Below are 27,500 nucleotides of genomic sequence, written 5' to 3'. Positions count from 1 at the left end.
AGTAGTAGTAGTAGTAGTAGTAGTAGTAGTAAGAAGAAGAAGAAGAAGAAGAAGAAGAAGAAGAAGAAGAAGAAGAAGAAGAAGAAGAAGAAGAAGAAGAAGAAGAAGAAGAAGAAGAAGAAGAAGAAGAAGAAGAAGAAGAAGAAGAAGACAAAAAATAAAAAATCAACCAAACACACACACACACACACACACACACACACACACACACACACACACACACACACACACACACACACACACACTACGGACCAACCCAAGCCAGACAAGGTGTTTTCACAGTCTTACCATTAATAACATTTACCTGCCAGGAGAATTATAATATCATGCCTCTAATTAATGACCACCGTATGACCAACCCGTTAGTTACACACCTCCACCTGCTCGACCTGCTCCACGTCTACCTGTGCCCACCTCACCTGTCCATTTTTAATCTACCTGTATTTTTTCCAATCATGATCTACCTGTCTCATTATCCAGTTCATCATTATCCTTTTATCTCATCCTCTACAGCATCAGACGTTGTAGTAGTAGTAGTAGTAGTAGTAGTAGTAGTAGTAGTAGTAGTAGTAGTAGTAGTAGTAGTAGTAGTAGTTGTTGTTGTTGTTGTTGTTGTTGTTGTTGTTGTTGTTGTTGTTGTTGTTGTTGTTGTAGTAATAGTAGTAGTAGTAGAAGTAGTAGTAGCAGTAGCAGTAGTAGTCTCAGGGGGACAAGGCATTCCACTCCCATACCTGCAGACTTAGGAGGCCTCGACTGCGAGGCTACAGTGGTGGAGAGTGGCATAAGAGTAGATAGAGTAGAGGTAGAATGAATTTATAGTTAACAACTAATGTTTATATCATAGAGTATTAGATATGGTTGGATGCCACAGTCATTAGCGGGAGCTGGGGCTAATGACCTCCAAGTAATGGAGCCCCTAACTGACACATCAATAAACATGGGGTGGAGGTATTAGTAGTAAAAAAAAAAAAAAAAAAAAAGTAGTAGTAGTAGTAGTAGTAGTAGTAGTACAAGAACAACATGAACAACAAGAACAATAACATGATGATGATGATGATGATGATGATGATGATGATGATGTAGTAGTAGTAGTAGTAGTAGTAGTAGTAGTAGTATTGTTTTACTACCACCACTACTATTATTAGGTTGACAGGATTTATTACACGAGAGAGAGAGAGAGAGAGAGAGAGAGAGAGAGAGAGAGAGAGAGAGAGAGAGAGAGAGAGAGAGAGAGAGTGTGTTACTTACTCCCCCGGGAACTTTCTCTCATTTTCTCCCAAAATCTGTCAAACCATAAAAATAATAAAGATAATTTGATGTATACTTTCCATTTTCCGCAAGGCTGACCACTAACTGATCGTGTGTGTGTGTGTGTGTGTGTGTGTGTGTGTGTGTGTGTGTGTGTGTGTGTGTGTGTGTGTGTGTGTGTGTGTGTGTGTGTGTGTGTGTGTGTGTGTGCGTGTTATTGTCTCCTCTCTGCCTCAAAATAAAAGAATACAAAGGAAAAAAAAACATCGAATCTAAACGCTTTTAATGTACACATCTGCATATTATTGTTATTTTCTTTCCTTTTTTTTTTAACTTTCATGCTTTTATTATATCAGTAGGAAGTTTTCAGTGGAGTCTCTCTCTCTCTCTCTCTCTCTCTCTCTCTCTCTCTCTCTCTCTCTCTCTCTCTCTCTCTCTCTCTCTCTCTCTCTCTCTCTCTCTCTCTCTCTCTCTCTCTCTATCAGATAACTAACTTATTACAACTATTAGTATCATTAATTAACCTAGTCACTCGCACACCCATCCATCCACCCAAACACTCCTCTCAACACACACCAAAACAAACCCACCCAAAACTTCCCTCACAAAACACACACCCTCAGACAAACAAGTACATCCACACACACACACACACACACACACACACACACACACACACACACACACACACACACACACACAGCAAACAAACACTCAAACACCTAAACACACACCAAAACAGCATCCCAGAACACCCCCCCACACACACACACACACACACACACACACCCACACCCACACAACACAAGCCCCAACAAAGGCAGGAAATTAAATGAAAACCAGCGTAAATGTAAATATTCATCCCAAACTCGCTCAAGACAATATCAGCGGGCAGCGGGAGCATAGGAGCGGAGCGTCACTCTTCATAATGACTTGATTACGCTGTAAGTGTCCCAGGCCGCCGCTGTAATTGGGTCGTTTCAGCCCTTACGGTCTCATTTCGCCTCATATTGACTGATAATTTATTCCTGTTGGGGTCGGCTGGATGGTGGCGGGCCGCGGGGGGTAGGGAGTATGGGGGTATGGGAGGAGGAGGAGGAAGAGGAGGAGGGGAAGAAGGAGAGGTACAGGGAGGAGGATGGTGATGGCAAGCGTGTGTGTGTGTGTGTGTGTACATTGATACTAGAACACACTCTCTCTCTCTCTCTCTCTCTCTCTCTCTCTCTCTCTCTCTCTCTCTCTCTCTCTCTCTCTCTCTCTCTCTCTCTCTCTATCTATCTATCTATCTATCTATCTCCCTCTCTGCTTCCCTTCTTCCTCCCAGCAGTCTAGTCTCCATCTCCTGCCTCCTCCTCCTCCTCCTCCTCCTCCTCCTCCTCCTCCTCCTCCTCCTCCACCGTCCCTCTCCTTCCTAGCTCTTCGTAGCATCAATATCACAACACAACACCTCTCACGCCCTCACGCTCCCTTCATGCCTCCCTCATTCACTCCTCCATCTCCCTGCGCCCCCCATGGCGAGGCTGCGGGGGTCGAATGGGTGACCAATTTAATTATTTTCATATTGACACCATCAGCGTCACACAGCCAGCGGGGGGAGGAAAATTAAACGGTAACACTGCCTGCTATTTATCCTGGAGGAGGAGGAGGAGGAGGAGGAGGAGGAGGAGGAGGAGGAGGAGGAGGAGGGTGGATATTGATAAGGTGAAAGGGAAGTGGAAGATTATGAACGGAGCATGAGAAGAGATGGGATAAGTGGATAAGGGAAGAAGGAGGAGGGCGATAGAATTCAGGAGATAAGAAGGAAGAGGTAGAGAGAGAAGGGAAAAGTAGGAGGCGATGTAAGAAGGGATAATGTAAGACAATGAAGAACAGGAGGTGGAGGAACAGAAGAGAAGAAAAAAAAAGAGGGAAAAGGAAAAGACGATGATATTGAAGAGAAAATTAGAAGACGAAAGTTAAAGAAAACCATATTTACGAAGAATAGAAGCATAAGGAAAGAAAGTAATAAGATAAATGAGAAATACAACGAAATGCACACGAATACAAGGGTTGTAATCTTATCCAGGTGACAAAATACAGATACTACGTTTGTGCCAAGGTGAAAGATTTGGAAGGCGAGAAATAAGAAGGACGAATAAAAGGGATAAAGATAAGAACAGGAACAGTAATGAGTACAAATACCTAAGAAGAGAGAGAGAGAGAGAGAGAGAGAGAGAGAGAGAGAGAGAGAGAGAGAGAGAGAGGAGAGAGAGAGAGAGAGAGAGGAGAGAGAGAGAGAGAGAGAGATTGGTTGTAAGTTTTAGTCAGAAAATTTTGCTAGTTTACATGGTTTATCTATATTCTCTTGTATTTTAAAGATATTTCAAGATTCTCTCTCTCTCTCTCTCTCTCTCTCTCTCTCTCTCTCTCTCTCTCTCCTCTCTCTCTCTCTCTCTCTCTCTCTCTCTCTCTCTCTCTCTCTCTCCAAGCCCACCTTTCTCTATCTCATTTAATTCCGTTTCGTTCACGTTTCGATGCGTGTGATAACCTTATCTGTGACGTCACCATCACGCCACTGCTCCGGGACAGAGAGAGAGAGAGAGAGAGAGAGAGAGAGAGAGAGAGAGAGAGAGAGAGAGAGAGAGAGAGAGAGAGAGAGAGAGAGAGACTAACACCTAAGATAACAACAACCACTTCGAGAAAACAACAACAGCTACCATTAACATCAATTATATACTAGATTCTTCAGTATAAAGGGGGCACTGATCAATACACAGGTAACACCAGATCGTGACAGGTGTGTGGTGACTTGACTGTAGTATTAAATTGATAGACAAGGCCAAGTGGATCATAAACTGAGCTGTCACCGTAGACGAGAAAATTCAGTCCTGTTAGAAGATTTGGTGCAAGGCAATCTCGACCCACTGCCATCTAGCCCTAAAATGGATTTATGTTAATTTAAGAAGGCATTAGAGTGGTGAGTGGTGTTCCTAGCCGCTAAATTAGTCTACATATAGGATGACGAGATGATTTTTTGTTCTGGTTTCGGTCAGTCTCTTCTTCCTAAAGCCGTAACCAGCGTGTGGATATTAAATACAGCGCACCAAAGCAGCCACACAACCCATGAAACTTCCCAATATTATATAAGTGTGGTATCTAGATTTAAGTAGTCCGTCTTACCTCACTTTCCGGTGTGTGTGTGTGTGTGTGTGTGTGTGTGTGTGTGTGTGTGTGTGTGTGTGGTGTGTGTGTGTGTGTGTGTGTGTGTGTGTGTGTGTGTGTGTGTGTGTGTTACTCTATTATTAATACTCTTCAACCACTTGATGCTTTCAACATTTTGTATTACTATTATTTTACTCTACCCACAATTTTCATTTGTAATTTTTAGTTACTTATTATTATTATTATTATTATTATTATTATTATTATTATTATTATTATTATTATCTTTTTTATTTATTATTATCACTTTACATATTCATTTAATTAATTCACTATTATTATTTTTTTTAATTTATTTATTTATTAATTATTGTTATTTTTTTTTACACTTTGCAGCGTCACCAAATTTTGAAATCAATCAATCGTCTGTGTGTGTGTGTGTGTGTGTGTGTGTGTGTGTGTGTGTGTGTGTGTGTGTGTGTGTGTGTGTGTGTGTGTGTGTGTGTGTGTGTGTGTGTGTGTGTGTTTTCTCGGTGCGGGAAATGGGCGCACTTCCTCAAGGACGTTTCATGGAACTAGGTCAGACTGTTTTACCCAGAAAACAACAAACAACACTCCTTAAACACCTTCCAAGAAACTAGATCATACTTTTTATAAGGAAACAGCGAATAGCACTTTTCAATTTTTCCTTTCCTATAGTCTATTTTCCTTCTCTTTCCTTATCGCTGCATTCCCTCGTTACCAATGCTTTCTTTATTTCGCACCCCCCTGTCTAGCTTCTCACTCTCTCACTGCCCCTCCCACACTCGCCGCTCTCCTCTTCTTCCCTCCCATTCCATATGACTGCGATGTTGCGTTGTCTTAATCTAAACCAATCGAATAATCCCACTCCTTTCCTTCCTCCTCTCCACCTGTTAAGTCTTCCACCCATTCCTTCTTTTATATGCATTTATCTCATTATATTTATTAGTTATGTATAAATATAGACCAATACGTCTCCAGATGTCTACGGTTCTCATGTAATCCTATGTAATTCCTGTTACCATTCCCCTGCCGTCCTTTCCTCCCCTCCCTCCCTGACTCCCTCCCTACACCCGCTTCCTCTTCCCCACAAAAATAATGTAAACAAACCACAAATCTTCAAAAATATTCATCTCACACTCACCCTTCGTCGTCGTCCTCCGCAGCCACCTCTTCACCAGTCCTCACTGCGCGTCCTCCACGTCCTTCGGTGGTACAGTGGCACTAAAACATCACTAAAAAACAAGGAAAACTAAAACAGACTAACACGTGGATAACTTCACTGCGATCTTTCCTCTCAGCCGCGCGGATTAATACATTGCGCAACTTGTCTGTCACTTTGAACAATCTTCATATTTATTTTCTTCTATCCCTTTCTCTCTCTTTTCTCGATTTGCGGTTTTCGTAAACTCTCAAGGGTTTTATTAGTATGCTTTAATATTACAATATCTCCGTTACTGTGTCTGTATGCTGTCTGTAATCCAAATTGTCGACATTAGTTTTTCCTTCGTATTTCTTTATCGAAGCGTAATAGTATTCATTCGTAAGTATCTAAATTTTCAAAAAGATATAATTACTCAGTTATATATAACCAATATCGGTTATTAAGATACATTGTTATATATATCACAGAAAGTACCACATCATTTAAAATATCGACATTATCTTTCCTTCGTATTATTCTCTCGAAACCTAATAATAAATATTATTAAGTATCTACATGTTCACAAAAAAATATATATGAATAGTTAGTTAGGGATGACCAATATTAGTTATCAAAAGTCCTTTTCTTTATATGCGTACATCATACTATCTTATTTTACCGTAGCCTATCCTTCCTCCACCATCTACTTCCTCAAGGTCAAGTAGTGCCTGAAGGAGGGCGAGAGACACCCATTCTTAAAACTTTCTCAAGGTTATATTGGGTCAATCAAGAAGAACAGATAAACAAACGTATAAAGTAACAGGAGCATAATAGTTTTTCTTGGTATAATGAATGTCGAGATTAATAAACAACACAACAAGAGCTTAGATTTTGAGTTTGCTTGTCGTATTAAGAATAAAAACAAGATAGATTGAGATGAAACGTGCGTGATGTGAAAGGACCTCAATCGTTACATCTTGCGAGGAAATGCTTAGGGAATTAGGAAACAGTGGTTAATAATAAGCGCATCTTCACGACATAGACTTTATTCTGAAAGGACTTAAAATATACGATAAAGGAAGGACTAGGTGCACAACACACACACACACACACACACACACACACACACACACACGAACCCCAACTATGTACAAAAATAGTCATAGTTTTCACCAATTATAGAAAACATTTTGTCCTAAGAGACGTCAAGAGGAGGAGGAGAAGGAGGAGAAGTTGGAGAAAGAAGAAGAAGAAGAAGAAGAAGAAGAAGAAGAAGAAGAAGAAGAAGAAGAAGAAGAAGAAGAAGAAGAGTGAAAACAACAAGCCCTCATTTTTTTTTTTTTTTTCAACACATGAATAAAATAACAAAATATCAAATCATTCATTCAAACGTTCAATCATAAACTGAAATCATAATAAATAAATAATATACTTTCTTTTTAATTCATTCCATCGTTCACTGCACATTTGAGGATTTTAAACCAACGATAGAAGTACTTAAGAAAAAAAAAATCCTCCTCTTGTTATTATTTTCTTCTCCTCCCTCCTCCTCCTCCTCCTCTATTCTTCCTTCTCCTCCTCCTCCTGCAGTATACATGGCCACATATAAATACAGCGAAGCATCCAGGCTATACATACATATACATGGTGTTGAAATGAATAGGAATACAGGTCACACACACACACACACACACACACACACACACACACACACACACACACACACACACACACACACACACGAGAAGCTGTACAGATGAGGACGCAACCCTCGCTACGGTAATAATAATAATAATAATAATAATAATAATAATAATAATAATAATAATAATAATAATAATAATAATAATCTAATTTTGCTCGAAGACTATAAAAACACACACGTCCTTTTATTTCCCCCTGTCTAACTATGTGTTACTAATATTTTTTCAGTTGCTATGGAAACCTCAACATTCTTAGGCAACTGAAAAGAAAACGAAAGACTATAAAGCAGTGAAGAAAAAAGAAAACTTATCAAAATCAAAAGGTATGTCTAATGTAAAATTATATAAAATAACAACAACAATAATAATGATAACAATAATAATAATAATAATAATAATAATAATAATAATAATAATAATAATAATAATAATAATAATAATGGATTTTTTTTTGGTGCTTGGGAAATGACACCTAACTGTTTTGGAAGACTTTGCATCACTCACAGCGTTTACGAGAAAGGGAAACTATGTACACTGTTAGAAAGCTTATAACGAACAGTAGGCCTCCCACGCCCTCGCCTCCTTCAGCCCCGCCCTTTGCTCCTTAGCCCCCAGCCCTCCCCCCCCCACACACACTCCCACACACGGGCGGGGCGAGGGGCGACAGATCCACACAGATCATTCTTCTCCTCGCACTGAGATGAACTGCTACAGAAAACTTGCTTAGCTTACGTCAGGTGCGTTTGGGTTTCAGGTGCGCGCCCTCCCTGGTCCTCTTGTGCTGGGCTGTTATCGCCTCTGCTAGCGGGGCATTGGCTCACCAGCGGCCTTAGCGGAGCCTCTTGATACCCCGCGGTGACGGTGACCAGCCGGCAGCCTCCTCCTGCTGCAGCGACGGCGGTGGAGTTCCGTGTGGCTGTAGCGAGTGATAAGTGTCTCTTTTCGGCATTCTCATGGCTAGAAAGGAGGGTTAGTGGTCTTCCTTTGCCACTCAGCACCGCCTCACACGCCTCTGCCGGCACTCCCGTCACCGAGACATGGCACGACGCAACACGGCAATGGCACACATGGCATCCACGCCGCGCCAGCATCGGCATACGGAGGGGCTCGCCGCTGGCTGGTCTATTGCATTCTGGGCACTGTCCTCGCGCCGCGGGGCACTGATGCTTGGGTGCCACTGCTGGCACAGGACACTGGACCTCTTAGTGGCACAAGTCTGAGGATGCCGGCCCAGGACACCTCACCCTGGATACATCAGTCTGCCTCCACACCTCCACCACACTCCAGATGCACACACACGCTCACACACACAGTCATGCTTCCCTCACTCCTCCACACTCCACCTCGTGTGCGGGGTGCCCACACATTCCGTGGCACTGGCGAAGCTGCGGCCCGGATGTCCGGAGTACTTGGGTCCTCGAGCGCCCATGCCACGCGGCGTCCTCGCGCCACCTGCAGCCTTACTGTACAACAAAGCAGGGCGTACGATTTTGCCCCGCCTTAGACGGTGGAGCGGTCCCCCATGGAGTACTGGCAGGCGGAGAGCGAGTTCTGGCGGGGCGACACGGGCCCGTAGGAAAAGGCGGGGGAGTGTGACTTGGCCTTGAGGCGGAGGGAGGCGATGGAGGAGGACATGGTGGAGGTCTGGTCGCGGTAGACGTAGGGCGGCGTCGGGGCGGGGTAGGGGCAGGGCGCGGCGCTGGAGCCCAGGGACGAGGACATGGTGGTGGGCATGAGGTTGGTGGAGCTGCTCATGCCCTGCGTGGGCGTCTGGAAGCAGTTGATGGGCGACATGGCCGACGGCTGCTGACTCATCATGTTGACGCCGTTGAAGCCCCAGGCGAAGCTCTTGGTGCTGAGGGGCGGCGGCGTCACGCGGGCCCAGTTGTTGTAGGACGAGTAGCCGGAGTAAAGGCCGTCGTCAGGCCAGGCAAACCCGTTCAGCTGGGCGCCCCACCCACACTTCAGGTCCCCGGGCATCCCCGCCGTCATGGCGTGGCGCTCCCGCTTCCTCCACTTGGCCCGCCGATTCTTGAACCAAATCTGTGGGCGGAAAAGGAGGGATGTTAGTGCACGGCGGCGTCAGGAGGCGGGGGGCGGGGCAGGGAAACACCCCGGCCAGCGCCACACACCTCGGCCTGCACGTGGTGGCAGGATCTGGAGGCGAGGGATAATGAGGAGCTCAGAGAAGTGAACCATCATTAACTCAGCCTCCTGTGCGCCTTGCTGGCTGCTGGGGGCGGGGAGGAGTGCTGGCGTGGAGGCGGAGGGGAAGAGGTGAAAACAGCATAACAAGAATGCCCTAGGATAAAGAGAAGGTCGGAGATGCGATAAGAACAGAGAGCAAAGGAAACACAGGAAAAAGAGAAAGAGAAGCGATGGGGCGAGAAAAGTAGTACGGGAGGCATTGCTAGAGAAGAGGGAGGGAGGGAGTGAAGGGTGGGAAAGAGGGGTCGCCGGATAGATAAGGGCGCTATCAGGGGGGATCCTGACGCCAGGCTTGTGTCCCTCCGTCACGCCCTCCTGTCACCAGCTTATCCCCCAGTTTGTTATTGTTATCCGTCAGATTAAGGTTGTCTGATAAGCTAACTTGGGGGGATCAGGCCAGCATTAGTTTGTTTGTTAATATTATACCAGCAAAACGGTCTTGCTTCCTCCCTCCCCCTCTTTAAACTGTACCCTCGCCCCCATCATTTGCCACCCCATCCCCCAAAATTTCCCTTAGCCACAATCATGAAGAAAATGAATGAAATAACAGATAAGGCTGATAAATATTTTACTGATACGGTTTTAACATATTCCACATTGCATATCACTCTCTACGTAAGTGTGGTAATTAGTGGCTCCGGGGCACTCAGGGTCAGGTGGGGCAAGGTGATGTCACTGGAGGATCAGGAGTAACACCATTGAGTCACTGAGTATTCATAAACGCTTTGCTCTCTCACCACGACTATTTTCATTGACCACAAAGATGATCAGCTGGGTTCACAGGAGTGTTTCCCCTGTTGATAATGAAGGAATCGTGTTGATTTCTCACTAGAACAACAAAAACAACCTTAAAAACCCGTGTAACTTCAACTAAAGCCTTTTGAATATAGTGGAGGTGCGGCGGAGAACTCTTTCAGAATATTGTCCACACACACACACACACACACACACACACACACACACACACACTCTCTAAGTAACTTTCATCTCAAAAAAATGGCAAGGCAGCTTGGTCTCATACCACGTAATGTATCATCTGTAAGTGTTGGCAGTGTTAGTGTGTTGCTTAGTACAGGATTACTTATTATTACTCTCTCTCTCTCTCTCTCTCTCTCTCTCTCTCTCTCTCTCTCTCTCTCTCTCTCTCTCTCTCTCTCTCTCTCTCTCTCTCTCTCTCTCTCTCTCTCTCTCTCCTCTCCTCTTCCGCCTCCTTCCCCTTCTCCCTCTCTCTCTCCGCCTGCTTTCTCTCCTGTTTCTCCTCCTCACTCATTTTCTCCCTCATATCCTCTCCCTCCCTTTCCTCTGTAGTCCTCACCCCTTCACCTCATCAAACAGCTTCTCCTTACCTCCATCTCTCCATCCCTTTCGCATCCCCCCCATCTCTATCTTCCATTCTCTATTACACCCTCTTTCTCTCTCCCTCTGTCCCAATTTGCAGCCTCCGTCCCTTCCCCGTCAGATTGGCGCCTTTCTTCCTGATAACGCCGCCCCCGTCAGCTTGTATCGCCCCTTCTCTCACTCCTGCAGGGGGCGATGGAGGGGTGTCAAGCTTTCAGGGGGCTTCAGGAGGGGAGTGCAGGGTTGGGGATTGCCAGGGTGAGGTTCTGAAGGGAGGGGAAGAGCAGGAAAGGTTGAGTTTAAGGGTGTTTTATAGCACCAGGTTTCCTCCTCTTCAAAATGGCAGATTAAGCTCCCGTCTCCTGTCCCTCACTGATAATGGGATGTGTGTGTGTGTGTGTGTGTACTGAAGCTGAGGCGCGTCCCAGTAACATACCGCCACACACACACACACACACACACACACACACACACACACACACACACACAAACCTGCCAACCGAATAAACACACATTCACAGAAACACAAGGCAAACAAACAACCAGACGACAAAACAAACAAACAAGCAAGCAAGCAAGTAAACAAAACGCCACTTTCCATAATCGCCACTGGAGAAAAAGAAGGAAAAACACACCTGAATATACAAAGCACCAATTTCAATCAAGGTAAGGACAGGTGAACGAACGAACCCTTCCCCCCTCTTCCTCCTCCTCCTCCACCTGCTCCTCCTCCTCCGCCTCCTCCTCCTCCAGCCCTCCCAGTCACCTAAAATCAGAGAATTGGGTAAAAATATTCTTTCTCTGAGCTTTATGGACCAATGAAAGCCTCTCTTCTCCATCACGCCAGCCAATAAGAATGCTCGATAAAATTTCACACTTTTTCTCTCCCTCTCCGTCTCTTTCCACACTCAGCGGGATCCAGTGGCCAATGGCGATCGCTTTGAGCCTTGAATTAGCCAATCAGATGCTAGAATGACCTCGTTTTAGCCAATCGCCTGCCTGCAACCTAAGTGTGTGTGTGTATGTGTGTGTGTGTATGTGTGTGTGTGTGTGTGGGGTTGTAATGATAAGATAACGGTGGTGGTGGTGGTGGTGGTGGTGATATATTTTAGTCATGTGTGTTGTATTATAAGTTTTTTAATGTTTAAGTGTAAAAAAATTGTAATAAAAAATAGAGAGATAAGTAAAGTCTTGTTATCTGTCTGTCTGTCTGCCTGTCTGCCTATCTGTCTGTTTGTCTTCCTTCCTGTGTTGTCCTTTTTTTTTTTTTTAATGCATGCCTACCCGTCTCTTCTGTCTTCCTATGTATATATGTATATATGTATGTATGTATGTAGGTATGTATGTATGTAAGGATGTCAATGAACTACTACTACTACTACTACTACTACTGCGACTACTACTACATACTGGAGACTTAACAAATCATCAGTGTATCTGTATGAACCGTGCCGCCGTGTGCATGAAGTACTGGTGATTTGTACTGAAGATTGGTGCAGGCTGGTGGTTGTTAAGCCTTCTCCAGTGTTTGCTTGCAGTGCTTCCAGTTGGATAGAATTAGATTATTGTTTATTTTCCTTTGCGCTTCTCTAATTCTGTATTGTGTGTGTGTGTGTGTGTGTGTGTGTGTGTGTGTGTGTGTGTGTGTGTGTGTGTGTGTGTGTGTGTGTGCTTTTTTTTTACTGTATTAAGTATTTTTGTTCTGCTAAATCTGTCAATAAATACTACTACTACTACTACTACTACTACTAATACTACTACTACTACTACTACTACTGCTACTACTATGTACGGATGGATGGATGAATGAATGGAAAAATAACTGGATGGATCTCTCTCTCTCTCTCTCTCTCTCTCTCTCTCTCTCTCTCTCTCTCTCTCTCTCTCTCTCTCTCTCTCTCTCTCGTCGCCCTCAACTTGATGTAATTAGAATCAGTTAATCCCAAGTAGAACAGAAATCCTCAGGGGCGGCGCCGGTGTCTCCCCTCCAGGACACTCCCTAGGGGCGCTCCTCACGTGTGCTTACTGGTGGCTGGCGGGGAGGGGGACGTGAGTGGGGCGTAGGGGTAGGGAGAGAGAGAAGGGGAGATGCAAAGGGACACTGGGAGAGGAAGGGATGGGAGGGGTATTGGTATGCTCATGGTGGTGGTGGTGGTGGTGGTGGATAGATGGATAGATTGATTGATAGACGGATTGACATATGTAAAAAAAATATAACCAAACGTATAAGTTAGATTGATGGAGAGATACAATAGATACGTAAATGCAGTTAGATTGATAGATTGATAGACAGATTGAGAGAGAGATAGATAGGTAGATTAGAAGAGAAATAGATTGGTAAAGAGATTAATAGATAGGTAGGAATATATATATATATATATATATATATATATATATATATATATATATATATATATATATATATATATATATATATATATATATATATATATATATATATATATATATATATATATATATATATGTATATATATATATATATATATATATATATATAGATGGATAAATAGACAGATAGAGAGAAATAGATAGTCAAACAGACATATAGACAGGCAGACAGACAGAGATAGATAGATAGATAGATAGATATACAAAAAGGTATAGCAACATGATAATTATGAACTAACAAATAAATAAATAACAAAGCATTTCACACACACACACACACACACACACACACACACACACACACACACCAACATCACCCCCGCCCCATCCCCGTCACTCCCCCCCCCGCTCCCGATCACGTGACTTACTAACCTAATGCAAACAGAAGCACGTGTTAACCCCCCCTCAAAATTGCCACCCTCCTTTCCCCCCACACTCTCCTCCCCTCCTGCCTAAATTCCCTCACCTCCGGGCCCTCCCTCTCCCCCCTGGCCCTAACTACCTCCCCAACCCTCCCCCCCTAATCACCAGAAGGGTCACGTGTCCTCCTATTGTGATTCTGTGGGTGTGGTGAATAGCGAGTGTGTGTGTGTGTGTGTGTGTGTGTGTGTGTGTGTGTGTGTGTGTGTGTGTGGTTTTATATTTCTCTCCTACTATTTATGTATGCATTTATGTTTGTGTGTGTGTGTGTGTGTGTGTGTGTACGTGCGTGTGTATATGTATATTTATCCATGCATGTAGGTTTTATTTATTCATTTATGTATTTGTGTGTACGTGCGTGCGTGTGTGTGCTCATGTGTACCTTTTGCTTGCCATGTGTATTTTTTTTTTTTCTGCTTTATTTTTTTCCTGATTTTATTTTTCGTTTTAATTTTTATATAATAGTATGTCTAACAAAACAACAACAACAACAACAACTACTACTAATACCACCACCACCACCACCACCACCACTACCACCACCAACCTTTTCAGCCTCCCCTAAAAAGTTCTCACGATTTCAATACCCACCCTTGCTCTTATATCAGCCTGACGTGCCCCTGTGTGCCCTCCCTGCCCTCCCTCCTCCCGGCTGCACAGAGGGAGGGAACGGAATGGGGTGGAAAGTTTGTGGTGTGAATGGCTGCATAGTGGAAGAGAGAAGAGAAGGGTAAGGAAGGGAAGGGAAGGAAAGGGAAGGGATGAATAAGGAAGAGAAGGGAAGGGAGAGGAAAGGGAGGGTAGGGAAGGGAAGCGAAGGGAAGGGAAGGTAAGAGAAGGAAAGAGAAGAGCAGGGAAAGGAAGGTGAGGGAAGGGAAGGGAAGGGAAGAGAAGGGCAGGGAAAGAAAGGCAGGGGAAACGAAGGGATGGGAAGAGAAGGAAAGAGAAGTGAAATGAAGGGAAGGGAAGGGATGGAAAGAGAAGGGAATGGAAGGGAAGGGAAGGGAAGGACAAATAAGAGAAGAGAAGAAAGGAGAAGGAGAAGGGAAAGGTATGAAAGGAAAGAAGGGAAGGGAAGGGAAGGGAAGGAGAGGGAAGGGAAGGGGGAAGGGAAGGTTGTGGTTGAAAGTATCGATTTTTGTTATTAATTATATGCGTGAGACGTGAAAAATGTAGGCAGAGAGAGAGAGAGAGAGAGAGAGAGAGAGAGAGAGAGAGAGAGAGAGAGAGAGAGAGAGAGAGAGAGAGAGTGTGTGTGTGTGTGTGTACTCCAGCTAGCAAAAGTAATAAATAAGGGTATTACATAACGAAGAGGAAAAAAGGAGTGAAAGAAACACTTGAAATGGAGAGTAAAGAATGATGATAAAAGATAAAAATGGGAAATCAAGGCAGAAGAGGACGCTGGAAAGGAGAGTAAGAGAAGATAAGTAAAGAATAAAGAAAAAGATAGTAACGAAAGGGATAACGAAAAGAAAGAAAGGAAGAATAAAAAGAAAGAAGGAATAACGAATGAAGATGAGAATGAAAATAAGTAAAAGAGAAATAAAAGTTTAAAAAAAGCTATAAATAGAAAAGTAAATAAAATAAAAACATAAGACTGACAAGAATAGCACACACACACACACACACACACACACACACACACACACACACACACACACACACACAGGCATTTCAATTTGGCCAACAACCTTGCGCCACCACACTTTATCAAAGGCTTTTTGGAAATCTAGACAAATTTCATCACTGGATATTTTTTTCGGCTTCCAATCATCGCGAGCATTACGGGAGGGAATGGAGCAAATTTGAGAGACAAGACAATTCTGCGGAGCCGCGTTGATTGCTCCATACCACGAGTCTTCATACGCTAACATAATACATACATCAGTCTAATTGTGCACGGCCACGAGGAGGCAGGAGGCGGGGGAGGGAGGGAAGGCGGGAATGCAGGAGGGAAGATCGCAGTAGGTGGGAGAGGAAAAGGAAAGAAGGATACGCTGGAAAAGGAGAGGTCAAGGAAGGTAAGGAAGGAAAAGGAGGGAAGGATTTGCTGGCCATGAAGCAAAGGAAGGCAGGAAGGAATCTTTAAAGGTAGAAGAGAGAAGGTAAGATCACAGAAGAAGGAGGTGAATAGTAATAAATAAATAACAAAGAAAAAGGGAATGAAGAGAACACTACTGGGTACTGAGGAAGGATGAAGCGAAGGAAGAAAAAAAAAGAGAAGAGAAGGTAGGAAGGAAAGAAGGAAGGAAGGAAGGAAGGAAGGAAGGAGGAAAAGAAAAGGAGAGAAGGGAACATCACATGAGGTAAGAAAAGGAAAAGGAAGGAAGAGCGTCCTGACGAAAAGAGAAAATACAACAAAAGAAGGAAGGAAGGAAAAGGAGAGAAGAGAAGATTATAGAAGATGGGAGAGGAAAAAGAGTGGGAAAAAGGAAAATAGGGGATATTACGGAAGGGATATGCGAAAATGAAAAGGGAGAAAGGGCAAGAAGGATGAATAAAGGTTTATTAAAAGGAAGGAAAGGGAAGGAAAGGGAAGGAAAATAAAGAGAAGGCATGAAAGAATAAGAGAGATGTGGAAAGGAAAATGAAAATGAAAAAAAAAAACGGAAAAAGACGGCGGGAGAAGGAAACATTTGGAAGGAAGGTAGGAAAAATAAGAAAAGAAAAGGAAAAGACTGAAAGAACATGAAAAAAAGGAATACAAGCAAAAAAAGAAAAGAAGAAAAGAAGAAAAAAAATGAAAAAAACACGAAAGAAAGAAGATAAATTAAATACAAGGAAACGGAAGGAAAAGGAAGAGGAAATGAAGGTAAGGAAACATAAACAAGATGCGTAAGAGGGTTGGTCACAATGGTAAGGAGGAAGGCGGAGGAGACATGAAGGAAGGGAAGAAACAAAGGAGGGGACATGAAATGGGTGTAGAATGAATGGAGGCAGGGGTAGTGATAGAGGGAGGAGGGAAGGGGTGAGGGCGTGGAGATAAACCTGATAGATGGGTTGATGGGCGGCGGTGAGGGATGAAGGGGAAGGAGAGAGGGTTGCAAGGAGGGAAGGAGGGAAAGAAGGAAGGAATCGAATAAAGCAAGGAGGAACGGAGGAGAGAAGACAGGAATACAGGAAGGGAGGAGAGACGAGAATTGTGGGAGGAAATTGATGAAGGAGGCACGGAGAAGATAGAAATGAAGGAAGAATTAAAGAAATGAAGGAAAATGAAGGAGGAATAGAGGAAATAATTCTAAGAGGCACGGAGGAGAGGAAGCAAGAATATGGAAAAGGAAGGGAGATTTTGGGATTATGAATAAACTAGCAACAGGAAGAAATGAATGAAAGGAAGGAAAAGTGAAGAAATGAAGGAAGGGAACAAGAAATGAAGGAAATAATGAAAAGACGCGAAAGAAAAAACTACAGACTAATTGATTCAGGACGCTGCAAAAAACAGATCATATTGAACAAAGAAAACAAGGAAGGAAAGAAAGAAGGAAAGAAGGAAGGCAAGGAAGGTGAATAGAGGGAGAAAGACGGGTGGGTGATAGGACTGGCTCGGTAAATTTACTCACCCTGACTTGTGCCTCCTTCAGGTTGAGCCACAGGGCGATCTCCTCCCGCGTGCTGAGGTCCGGGTACCTGCGGGAGGGACGGGGAGGCCTCAGTGTGGGGGAAGTAAGATGGATTCTGATATGGTCATTAAATTCTCTCTCTCTCTCTCTCTCTCTCTCTCTCTCTCTCTCTCTCTCTCTCTCTCTCTCTCTCTCTCTCTCTCTCTCACACACACACACACACACACACACCTGTTCCGGGCGAAGGTGGCCTCCAGCTCCTGCAGCTGCTGCGAGGTGAAGTGAGTCCTCTGACGCCGCTGCCGCTTCTTCTTGTTCTTGTCATCGTCAGACTCCGCCGAGCACGACTGTGACGGCTTCTCCCCCACGTCTGTTAGACAACAAGACAAGAGGCTTATTACTGATGATATTACCAACACTACTACTACTACTGCCACTGCTTTTACTACTACTACTACTACTACTACTACTACTACTACTACTACTGCTGCTGCTGCTGCTGCTGCTGCTGCTGCTGCCACTAGACTCCGCCGAGCACGACTGTGAAGGCTTTTCCTCACGTCTGGTGGACAACACAGGCTCCAGCTAGCTAGAGGGTTATTAATGCTACTGCGACTACAACACACACTCTTGTTAAAAGCTTACTACTACTACTGCTACTATTACTACTACTAGTACTACTACTACTAATAATAATACTAGACTCCGTCGAACTATGACGGCTTCTCCCCACACTCTTTATCAGGGAACTGCTACAATATATTGCTACCACACACACACACACACACACACACACACACACACACACACACACACACACACACACGCCTTATTACTTACTTCTGGCTAGTTTTGCATCATTCAAATACCTTTCATACACAAATCTATCAAATCTATTACCCATTACATCCCTGTTAGTTGATTACACTTCACCCTCTACCTGATTACCTGCTGCACACCTGGTTACCTACACAACACCGCACCTTGCAGTGAATCACCTGAGTCACACCTGATAAGTAATGCACCGTTAAGCCTGTTACCTGTTGATTAGCTTTTCCATACGAGAGGTCAGACACGTGTGCTCAGTCCTTCCAGTATATTAGGACTTATTTTTTATCACATCCACATCAAGACCTTTTTTTTTTTTTTATCACATCCACATCAAGATCTTTTTTTTTATTACATCCACATCAAGATCTTTTTTTTCATCACATCCACATCAAGACCTTTTTTTTTTTATCACATCCACAGCAAGACCTTTTTTTTTCACATCCACATCAAGACTTTTAATCACATCCACATCAGCAATTTTTTTTATCACATCCACATATTTTTTTTTATCACATCCACATCAGAACTATCTTTTATCACATCCACACCAGTAATTTTTTTTTTTATCACACCCACATCAAGACTTTATTACACATCAGAACTTTTATATTACATCCGCATCAGAACTTTTTTGACTACATCTACATAAGAATTTTTTTTATCACATCCACAACAGGACCTTTTCTCTATCGCATCGTTAACACAAGTCCATCGTATTACCTTACCTGAGAGTCGTTTCCTTTTGATCATTTACTACCACAGCTTCCCACTGCTCTTTATTGTATGTACTTACTTGTCACGCAACACCACACACCTGCAATGCTAATTAATCACACCTTCACTGATGCATGACTTGGAAATACACGAGACACAAGAGTATGGCACAAAAAAGAACACAAACAAACAACACAAGGAAGTAACACAGCACAGGAACACATACACGACCGTCTGACAGTGTTGCATATCACCTCCACCTCCTCCATTGCAAAGGTGGATCTGATGGTGCACTTTTCCCTCTGATCTTTCCGTCTTCTTCTTAGGGAGAATTTCTGGCGACATGTGCTTCCTTTACTCACTCTCTTTCCTGGTATCAAGAGTTTTAACAAGTTCCTGTAAGAAGAAGCCGTAACATCTACTTCATCTCTGGTGGCAAAGTTATGGTGTTCTACGTTTCCACAATACAAACGTTCCAGCACCACACTTCACCCATGTCAAGGTCTCACTGTGGCAAACGTTCCTTACTCAAACGTTTCAGTGTCACATGTCTGGTTCTTGGCGACTCGCACCGTGTGACCGAGATCTACACTCAGATACTTGGTTCTCACGTAAAGACTGTTTTGAAAGGGTATAGCGACGAATAATCAGGTGTTCTTCGTATTGTAAATGTAAAGTCCTTGTTAACTATCACTAGAATCGTAGAAACATCGTTGAAACCACAATAACTTCCAGTAAAGCCAGTTATTCAATAAAAGAATTAAAGAATAAGAGCCCAAAAACCAGACCCTCTTTGCACACGTGACCCGCCATGAAGCGCCACTGCCCCGCACCCACCGCTGTTCAGTGATGCCTTGCTGACACCGCCCACTGTGAGCCCGCCAGCGTGTCATGCCACAACCAAGGAGCTGAGCCACGCCAGTTAATGCATCGCCTCACCCTGATCGAAGCCGCGGCTCACCTGCATCTCGAAACTTTCACGAGGACACGAATCACTCACTAATTGTCTCTTAGAAGCAGTGGGCACAATTGTTACAGCTTCTTATTGGACAACGTGATGTTCTTCGTTATGTTATATTAGTTGCATCACGAAAAGTTCACGCACTAATTAATCAATCACTCAAAGCGACAACACACAAAAAAGAAAATAATATTGTTCGTTATTTTATTCTTTTTTAATGTAAGAGGGCCACTGAGGGCAACAAAAAGGATGAAAAAAAAAAAAAAAAAAAGACGCTCAGAGGTTGTGACACAGCAAGACACCAACACTGGCAGCATCAGCCACACACACTCGGCCTGCCATCAGAGCATATCAGAGCAACCCGCGGTGCTGCAGCGTGATGCCAGCCCCGCAGCGGCCAAGCATCACTCAAGGGCCACGCCAGGCACACACTCACGCCTCACAACACCCAATCCACACCCATCCACACCAATCCACAGCAATCCACGCAATCCACAAACACGCCCTGAATCCCAAAAATTACCGTATACTCTACCCATCCCCATCACCCCATCCCTTCCACTCCCCTCTACCTCCTTGGCAAGCCCCGCCCTCCCCACTCCCGCGCCTCCATTGCTATTGCTACTACGGGCGCCGTCACACGCCTGCCCGCCGTAGTCATTCACGCCTCCCGCTTCCTGTGATCCTCTCCATTAATAATTAGATCCCCGAGGCGCGTCTCAGCCGATGAGTCTCACGCTTCACGAGAGGACCTGGCTTTGTGTCCTGAATGGAGCCTCGCGCGTGTGTGTGTGTGTGTGTGTGTGTGTGTGTGTGTGTGTGTGTGTTACTACTCCTCCTTATCATCATCCTCCAGCCTTATGCTACTACTTCTTTTACTATTTCTACTATCACTCTTCTTGCTCCTTCTTTTCTTCCTCCTCCTCCTCCTCCTCCCTAATCTCATCCTCATATTCTGTCCTATTACTACTACTAGTACTACTACTACTACTAACATCACTTCTCCTCCTCCTTCTCTTCCTCATCCTCTTCCTTCTCCTCATCATCATCCTTATCTTCATCCTCTAACCTACTACCACCAGCACCACCACCACTACCACTGCTACTGCTACTACCACTACTATTACTACTACTACTACTACTACTACTACTACTACTACTACTACTACTGTTGGGGAGATAAGAGCGTGGCGTGTATAGTATAGTGTCCTCGTGTTTGGGGTCTCGCGTGCAGGCAGGTGGTGTGGCGATAGACAGGAGGGGCGGCCAGGTGGGCAGGTGTGAGGGTCGGGAGTGAGGGGGATGAGAGGAAGGGAATGAAGGGAGAGGTAAATAAGAAGAGTGAGGGGTTGAGAGGAAGGGAACTGAGGGGGAAAGGTAAATAAGAAAGGGTACAAATTGATGGAGAATAGGATGGAAGGCGAAGGAGAGGAATTGGTAAGTGAATGAAGGAGAAAAAAGAATATGTAGTAAGAAACGAGTAAAAAACTATAGAAAATAGAAGGTAAATGGGGAGCTAAATGAGGAGGAAAAGAGGAAAAATAGAGAAAAGAATGGAAATGGGAAAAAAAGGGGAAAGAATGAGGAATGGACGAAGAATGAAAAAAAAAACACAATGAACTGGGAAATAATGAAAGGAGACTGAAAACTCAGACGAAGGCAAGAAAAAATGAGAAGTGAATGTAGATTAAAAGAAAAAGAGTAAAAAAAAATAAATAAAAGCAAAGGAGACGTCACTGTATTCAGAATTTTGAACCACACGAGGACAACATAATAAAAACGAAATACCTTCTTTACTGCCCCTTCCTTCATAAACAAAAATTTGCCACACCCCACATTTTTCAGAGCTAAGGACGGGACAGGAGGGAGGGAAGAACGAAAAGGTGTGAGATAGACAGAAAGGGACGGGGAGAGGCAAAACTGGAGGAGGGGATAGACAGAAAGAGAGGGGATGGGAGAGTAACAAGACAGGAGGTGGAAAATAGACAGAAAGAGAAGGGGCGGGAAGAGCAACAAGACGGGAGGTGGGAAAAAGAGACAGAAAGGGGAGGGGCTGGGAGAGAACAAACTGAAAGAGGGGATTAGACAGAAAGAGAAGGAGGGGAGAATGACAAGACAGAAAGAGAAGAAGGGGCTGGAAAAATGTAAGACTAGAGATGGGAATAGACAGGAAGGGGCAAAACGGGACGGGGGGGAAAATAGAAGGGAAATGGTGGTGGGGAGAGCCAGGGAGGGGCGGGGAGCGGCAGAAAGGGGCGAGGGGAGATGCTTGTGTACTGCCTCCACTCAAGCAGATCTGAGAGTAATCCTCATTGCAATAGAGCGATTTATGGCGATTACTGTAATGCCCAACCAAGCCTGTCTGTCATACGCCACCTAGACACCTCGCCGGCCTGCGCAGAGAGATAAGGCAGAGAGAGAGAGAGAGAGAGAGAGAGAGAGAGAGAGAGAGAGAGAGAGAGAGAGAGAGAGAGAGTCAGTGCTAAAAACGAAATATATCAACAAGAAAAAACTGTAAAAAGAGAAAGAGAAAGGGTAAAAAAAAGGAAAAACAGAAACAAGTAAATAAATGCTGAAACTTTTCTTTTTTTTTTGCAATAGAGAAAGTTGACCTGAAAACAATATTGAAGGAAAAAGGGGGGAGAGAGAGAGAGAGAGAGAGAGAGAGAGAGAGAGAGAGAGAGAGAGAGAGAGAGAGAGAGAGAGAGAGAGAGAGAGAGATGTTGTCCAACTGCCCAAGGAGAGTGAAGCTTGAAAATTTCGAGGGAAAAAAACATTCACCTGAAGTTTATAACGATATGCAAATTTGTTCAAACTTGGCGAAGAAGGAGAAGAAGAAGAAGAAGAAGAAGAAGAAGAAGAAGAAGAAGAAGAAGAAGAAGAAGAAGAAGAAATAAGAAAAACAGTAGTTGTAATGGTAATAGTAGTAGTAGTAGTAGTAGTAGGTATAAATAGTAGTAGTCATCGTCGTAAGAGTCGTAGTAGTAGCAGTAGTAGTAGTAGTAGTAGTAGTAGTAGTAGTAGTAGTTGTAGTAGTAGTAGTAGTAGTAGTAGTAGTAGGAGGAGGAGGAGGAGGAGGAGGAGAAATATGTAAATCAAAATACCTATTATTTACTACCTAACTAAAATTTACAATCTTCCTCCTCCTCCTCCTCCTCCTCCTCCCCCTCCTCCGCCTCCCTCTCCTCTTCCTCCAGCTTGTCCGTGCTAATCTTCTCTCCTCCCTGTTCTGATCATCATAGCTGCGGTACAAACGATGAACGGAGGGAGAGAGGAAGAGAGGGAGGGAGGGAGGGAGGGAAGGAAACAAGGTGGAATGGGGGAAGGGGAGGGAGGAAAAACAAGGGATGGGGAGAGGAAGGGAGGGAAGAAAAGGGAGATAACCAAATACAGGTCCCTTGAGATGAGTGTCTGATTGAGGGAGAGAAGGGAGAGAAGGGAGAGGGAGAGGGAGAGGGAGAGGAGGGAGGTCAAGGGTGATGACAAATACATTAACCAAAGTAAAATATGGAAGGGGAGACATTACATAGAAAATAGATAAGTTAGAGAGAGAGAGAGAGAGAGAGAGAGAGAGAGAGAGAGAGAGAGAGAGAGAGAGAGAGAGAGAGAGAGAGAGAAACGGGCAGATGTCGAACTACTGATGGTTATAGAGGGAAAAGATAACAATCTCTCTCTCTCTCTCTCTCTCTCTCTCTCTCTCTCTCTCTCTCTCTCTCTCTCTCTCTCTCTCTCTCTCTCTCTCTCTCTCCTTCCGCTATATGCAAATGAAGAGGGATGAAATAACAAGAAATTAAGAATATGATAGCAGAGAGAGAGAGAGAGAGAGAGAGAGAGAGAGAGAGAGAGAGAGAGAGAGAGAGAGAGAGAGAGAGAGAGAGAGAGAGAGAGACCACATAATTAGGGAAACCAAACGAAGACAAATGTGATGGAGGGAGAAGAAAATAATAACAAATAGGGAGAGAGAGAGAGAGAGAGAGAGAGAGAGAGAGAGAGAGAGAGAGAGAGAGAGAGAGAGGGAGAGGGAGAGAGCAGGACCCATCTGTACCCGTAAGTAGAGGAGGGAAGGGAATCTCGGCCAATCAATATTCAGCACAAACTGTATCTCTCACGTCATTGGTCCGTCCATCGACCGCCGCTAACCCACAAAACTGTTGCCTTTCTCACCTGATGGACGCGTTGCCGGAGTTACCCTCGCTAGACACCTGACTGACGCGGGGACTTCTCGATAACTTTATCCTATGCAGACTGAGGTTATTATTTTGATAACACTAAGCAAAGGAGATGATGATGTGTTTGTAGTAAGGCTTTTGATGCGCTTAACCCTCTGACTGGCCCTTGGTACACCTTTCTCTAATTACCAGTCACTCTGAGGCATTTTTACTTGTTCTACAGCCACATCCAATCTTTGAACGGGGAGGAAATTGCAAAATGTATTCTTTTTCATTGTTAACTTTCTTGTAGGTGCTTATAAAGACTTCACGCATTGCTTCTGGTGCTGCTAATTGTTTCGTGTCGCAGTGAAAGGGTTAATACGGTTCTTTCATGATTAATTTAGTAATTTTTCTTGTTTATATATATGTATCCAGTAAAACTTTTGATATATTTAATAAAGCAGTTTTTTTTCATATTTCGTAAAACCATTGATTTTGTAAAGCTTGTAATGATCTATTTTTGTTAATGTATGTAGTTAGTTAAAAGATAAACTCGGGTATTTATCGATCTTTATGTTTAAATAATATTCGATTTATATATTCTGCTGAACTGAACCCTACTTCATTATTTTATCTTTTTTAATTACATATTTGTAGCATTCATCAAGTATCGTATTATTTTTATATAAGGGGGACACAGGCCGAGGGCAAGAAAAAATAAAAAAGCTCCTCGAAGGCGTCAGTCCTTAAAGAGAAAGCCAAAAAGATTATCCAAAAATTCAAGGATAAGTGTCTTGAAACCTTTCTGATGGAAGAGTTCAAGTTTATTCGGTTCACATGGTTACCTGTTATTCTGTGTTTATTATTTGTAGTTATCTTGACATTTAAGCTTCAAATCTAGCATTGATCGATTATGAATAAATTCCCCTAAAGGAAAAAAGCATTTAATTTATTCACTCAGCTCCCTAACGCTCTGACTCCCACACGACTTCAAGCTTGATGGAATGCTGAGGTGCAGGTTAAGAGAGTAATTCTCAGACACCACTGACGCCTCACAGAATTCTTCATTTGTCATTGTTTGTAGAGTTGGCTTTGCTGAGTACAATCGTTTTGGGTTCCTGGGATGAAGTGCCAAGTTTCAAGCTATTAATTCTTATTAGTCACAGTGTTAAGTTACGTATGAGTGTTCCGTGTTGATATTGTTACTTATGTAGTGAGTTAGTACTCGTAGTTTTGTTCATATTTCATTTTCCATTATTTCATCGATAACAAAAGACTATCTGATTTATCTGTGTAGTAGATCTATTCCAGAATATTGTGTTTTTTTCTTCTTTTATTTAGTGTCTTCTTCTTCATGGTCACTGTGTATCTCGAACATCATTTGTATCTTATATGCATTTTCTTATCTTGTATCTAGTATTTTGTATTCTGTATCTTGTATCTTCTATCTCGTATCTTGCATCCTCTCAACTCTCTATATATCATTTTAAAAAGTTAAAGGAAAAGCCACAGCAAAGTGTTAAATGTATCAGTCACTTCACTCCCACAAAGTCATTCCAACCTGATTATTTATTTTTTTTCCACGCTTTTCTCATTCTCTGTATTGGTCGCACGGCCTGCCCATTCCCCTCACTATGAAATGTAAGTATTGGTAGTATCTTTCCCATCAGATTTTCTAGTATATGTGCGTTCTCTCTCTCTCTCTCTCTCTCTCTCTCTCTCTCTCTCTCTCTCTCTCTCTCTCTCTCTCTCTCTCTCTCTCTTTCTCTCTCTCCTGTAACTGTAAAATGTCGGTAAAAGAATATTCACTGCTTTTTTTTCATGAATATATATATTTTTTCTATTCTTTCTTTTTAAAGCCTCACCATCACTGCTTTTTTTTTTATCATTATCACCATCACCATCACCATCACTGTCACCCACACTATCACTGTCACTGTCACTGTCACTTCCTTTTCCTTCTCCTTCTCCTTTTCCTTTCACTAAACATCACAATCAATATTTTTTTTCACCTTTTCTTTTGCCAGAGAGAGAGAGAGAGAGAGAGAGAGAGAGAGAGAGAGAGAGAGAAAGTTGGCTCATTTTCTCACGTCTCGTATTTTTCAGGAAGACAAGCCACCTCGGGAGTCTTTCTGGGTCTTCCTGGGAACCTTTTTGGAGATTTCTCTGGTGGGGTTTTTTTTTCCACAATGGGAGAGAGAGGGAGAGAAGGGAGGGAAGGAGAGGAAGAGTAAGGTAGGAAGGGAAAAAGGGCTGGAGAAAGAGGAAGGATGAGAAGTAGAGAATGAAAGAGAAAAGAGGGAAGGCAGGGAGGTGGAGAAAAGGAGAAAAGGAAGAAGAGAAAGAGAGAAGGTGAGGAAGAGAGAGGAGCTTGGAGGAAAGGGAATGAATGAGAGAAAGAACGAGAAAGGTAGGGAACAGGGAAGGGAAGGTGAAAAGGAGGAAGAAAGGAAGAAAAGTGGAGAAAATAAAAGAAGAGAAAGGAGAGAAAGAGTAAGGAAAAGAAAGAGGAAGGATGAGAAGAAGAGGATAAGAGAAGCAGAGAAGAGGGAAGGTAAGACGAAAAGGATGGAGGAAGTTAGAAGAGAGGAAAAAAAGAGAAAAAGAGTAAGGAAAGTAGAGAGGAAAGATAAGGAGAGGATGAGAGAGAAAAGCAACGAGGAAGAGAGAGAACTCGGGAAATACCTCACGTGTTGGTTCTGGTCACGTGGGTCATGGAGGGTCGTGGTCTTGTTATGGGGGTCTTCTCTTAGTGGCAGTATCAAGGTCTTTAAATGGTCTTTCTTTGCGGTCTTTCCTTACAATAGTCTGGGTTTAAGATTTTGGCGTCTCTCTCTCTCTCTCTCTCTCTCTCTCTCTCTCTCTCTCTCTCTCTCTCTGGTGTTGATTAGAATGAGTATACAAGTACTGGGATGCTTTTGTTTTATATATTCATTGTTTTATTTACTTGTGTGAGGGAGTGGCGTGTGTGTGTGTGTGTGTGTGTGTGTGTGTGTGTGTGTGTGTGTGTGTGTGTGTGTGTGTGTGTGTGTGTGTGTGGCAGAGAAAGAGAGGAACGGTGAAAGATATACATGCGCTCCAAAGAGAGAGAGAGAGAGAGAGAGAGAGAGAGAGAGAGAGAGAGAGAGAGAGAGAGAGAGAGAGAGAGAGAGAGAGAGAGAGAGAGAGAGAGAGAGAGAGAGAGAGAGAGAGAGAGAGAGAGAGAGAGAGAGAGAGAGAGAGAGAGAGAGAGAGAGAGAGAGAGAGAGTATACATGGAGCGCAGAGAACGTGATAAAATAAAATTGAAAAGTACAGAAAAGAAGGCAAGAAGAACAACCTGGAGGAGGAGGAGGAGGAGGAGGAGGAGGGACAACAAACTTCGACAATGGTAATCCTTCTTCTCCGTGTTTTTTCCTCCTCTTGGACAAACTTCCCGTCTTGGTATCTTTTTCCTCTCTCTCTCTCTCTCTCTCTCTCTCTCTCTCTCTCTCTCTCTCTCTCTCTCTCTCTCTCTCTCTCTCTCTCAGGAGCGCGTGTATATCTTTCTCCGTCTCTCTCCCTGCCGCGGAAGTTTTCTCCTGACGAGGACGAAAGAGGAGGAGCAGGAGGAAGAGGAGGAGGACGAGGAGGAGGAGAAGGTGGAGGAGGAGGAAGAGGAGGAGCAGGCCCG

The 27,500-nt window shown here is 43.6% G+C and overlaps 2 protein-coding genes across 3 annotated transcripts in view; both read right to left on the bottom strand.

The window, feature by feature from the left end:
- Nucleotides 1–5,702, bottom strand: part of LOC135109664 (histidine--tRNA ligase-like) — a 138,229-nt gene extending 132,527 nt beyond the window's left edge. Inside the window, exon 1 of the mRNA XM_064021193.1 lies at nucleotides 5,555–5,702. The gene's annotated coding sequence lies outside the window, so the exon portion shown is untranslated. The remainder of the gene's footprint in view (nucleotides 1–5,554) is intronic.
- Nucleotides 5,703–7,120: 1,418 nt separating this feature from the next.
- The window catches only part of LOC135109663 (pituitary homeobox x-like), a 36,903-nt gene continuing 16,523 nt past the window's right edge, over nucleotides 7,121–27,500 (bottom strand). The window contains exons 1-4 of one of the 2 annotated variants that reach the window (XM_064021189.1): nucleotides 18,964–19,214; nucleotides 17,424–17,562; nucleotides 17,193–17,259; nucleotides 7,121–9,300 (exon numbers count right to left, since the gene is read on the bottom strand). In XM_064021189.1, coding sequence (XP_063877259.1) covers nucleotides 8,758–9,300; nucleotides 17,193–17,259; nucleotides 17,424–17,562; nucleotides 18,964–19,006 — 792 coding nt within the window. In that variant the 5' untranslated portion in view covers nucleotides 19,007–19,214 and the 3' untranslated portion in view covers nucleotides 7,121–8,757. Of the gene's footprint in view, nucleotides 9,301–17,192; nucleotides 17,260–17,423; nucleotides 17,563–18,963; nucleotides 19,215–27,500 lie in introns of those variants that run through there. The other variant, XM_064021188.1, reaches the window with a different exon arrangement.

The sequence above is a fragment of the Scylla paramamosain genome, chromosome 19 (genome assembly GCF_035594125.1).
Source record: "Scylla paramamosain isolate STU-SP2022 chromosome 19, ASM3559412v1, whole genome shotgun sequence".
NCBI lineage: Eukaryota > Metazoa > Arthropoda > Malacostraca > Decapoda > Portunidae > Scylla > Scylla paramamosain.
The sequence above is the reverse complement of the archived record's forward strand: the minus strand, read 5'-3'. Positions and strand labels throughout refer to the sequence as shown.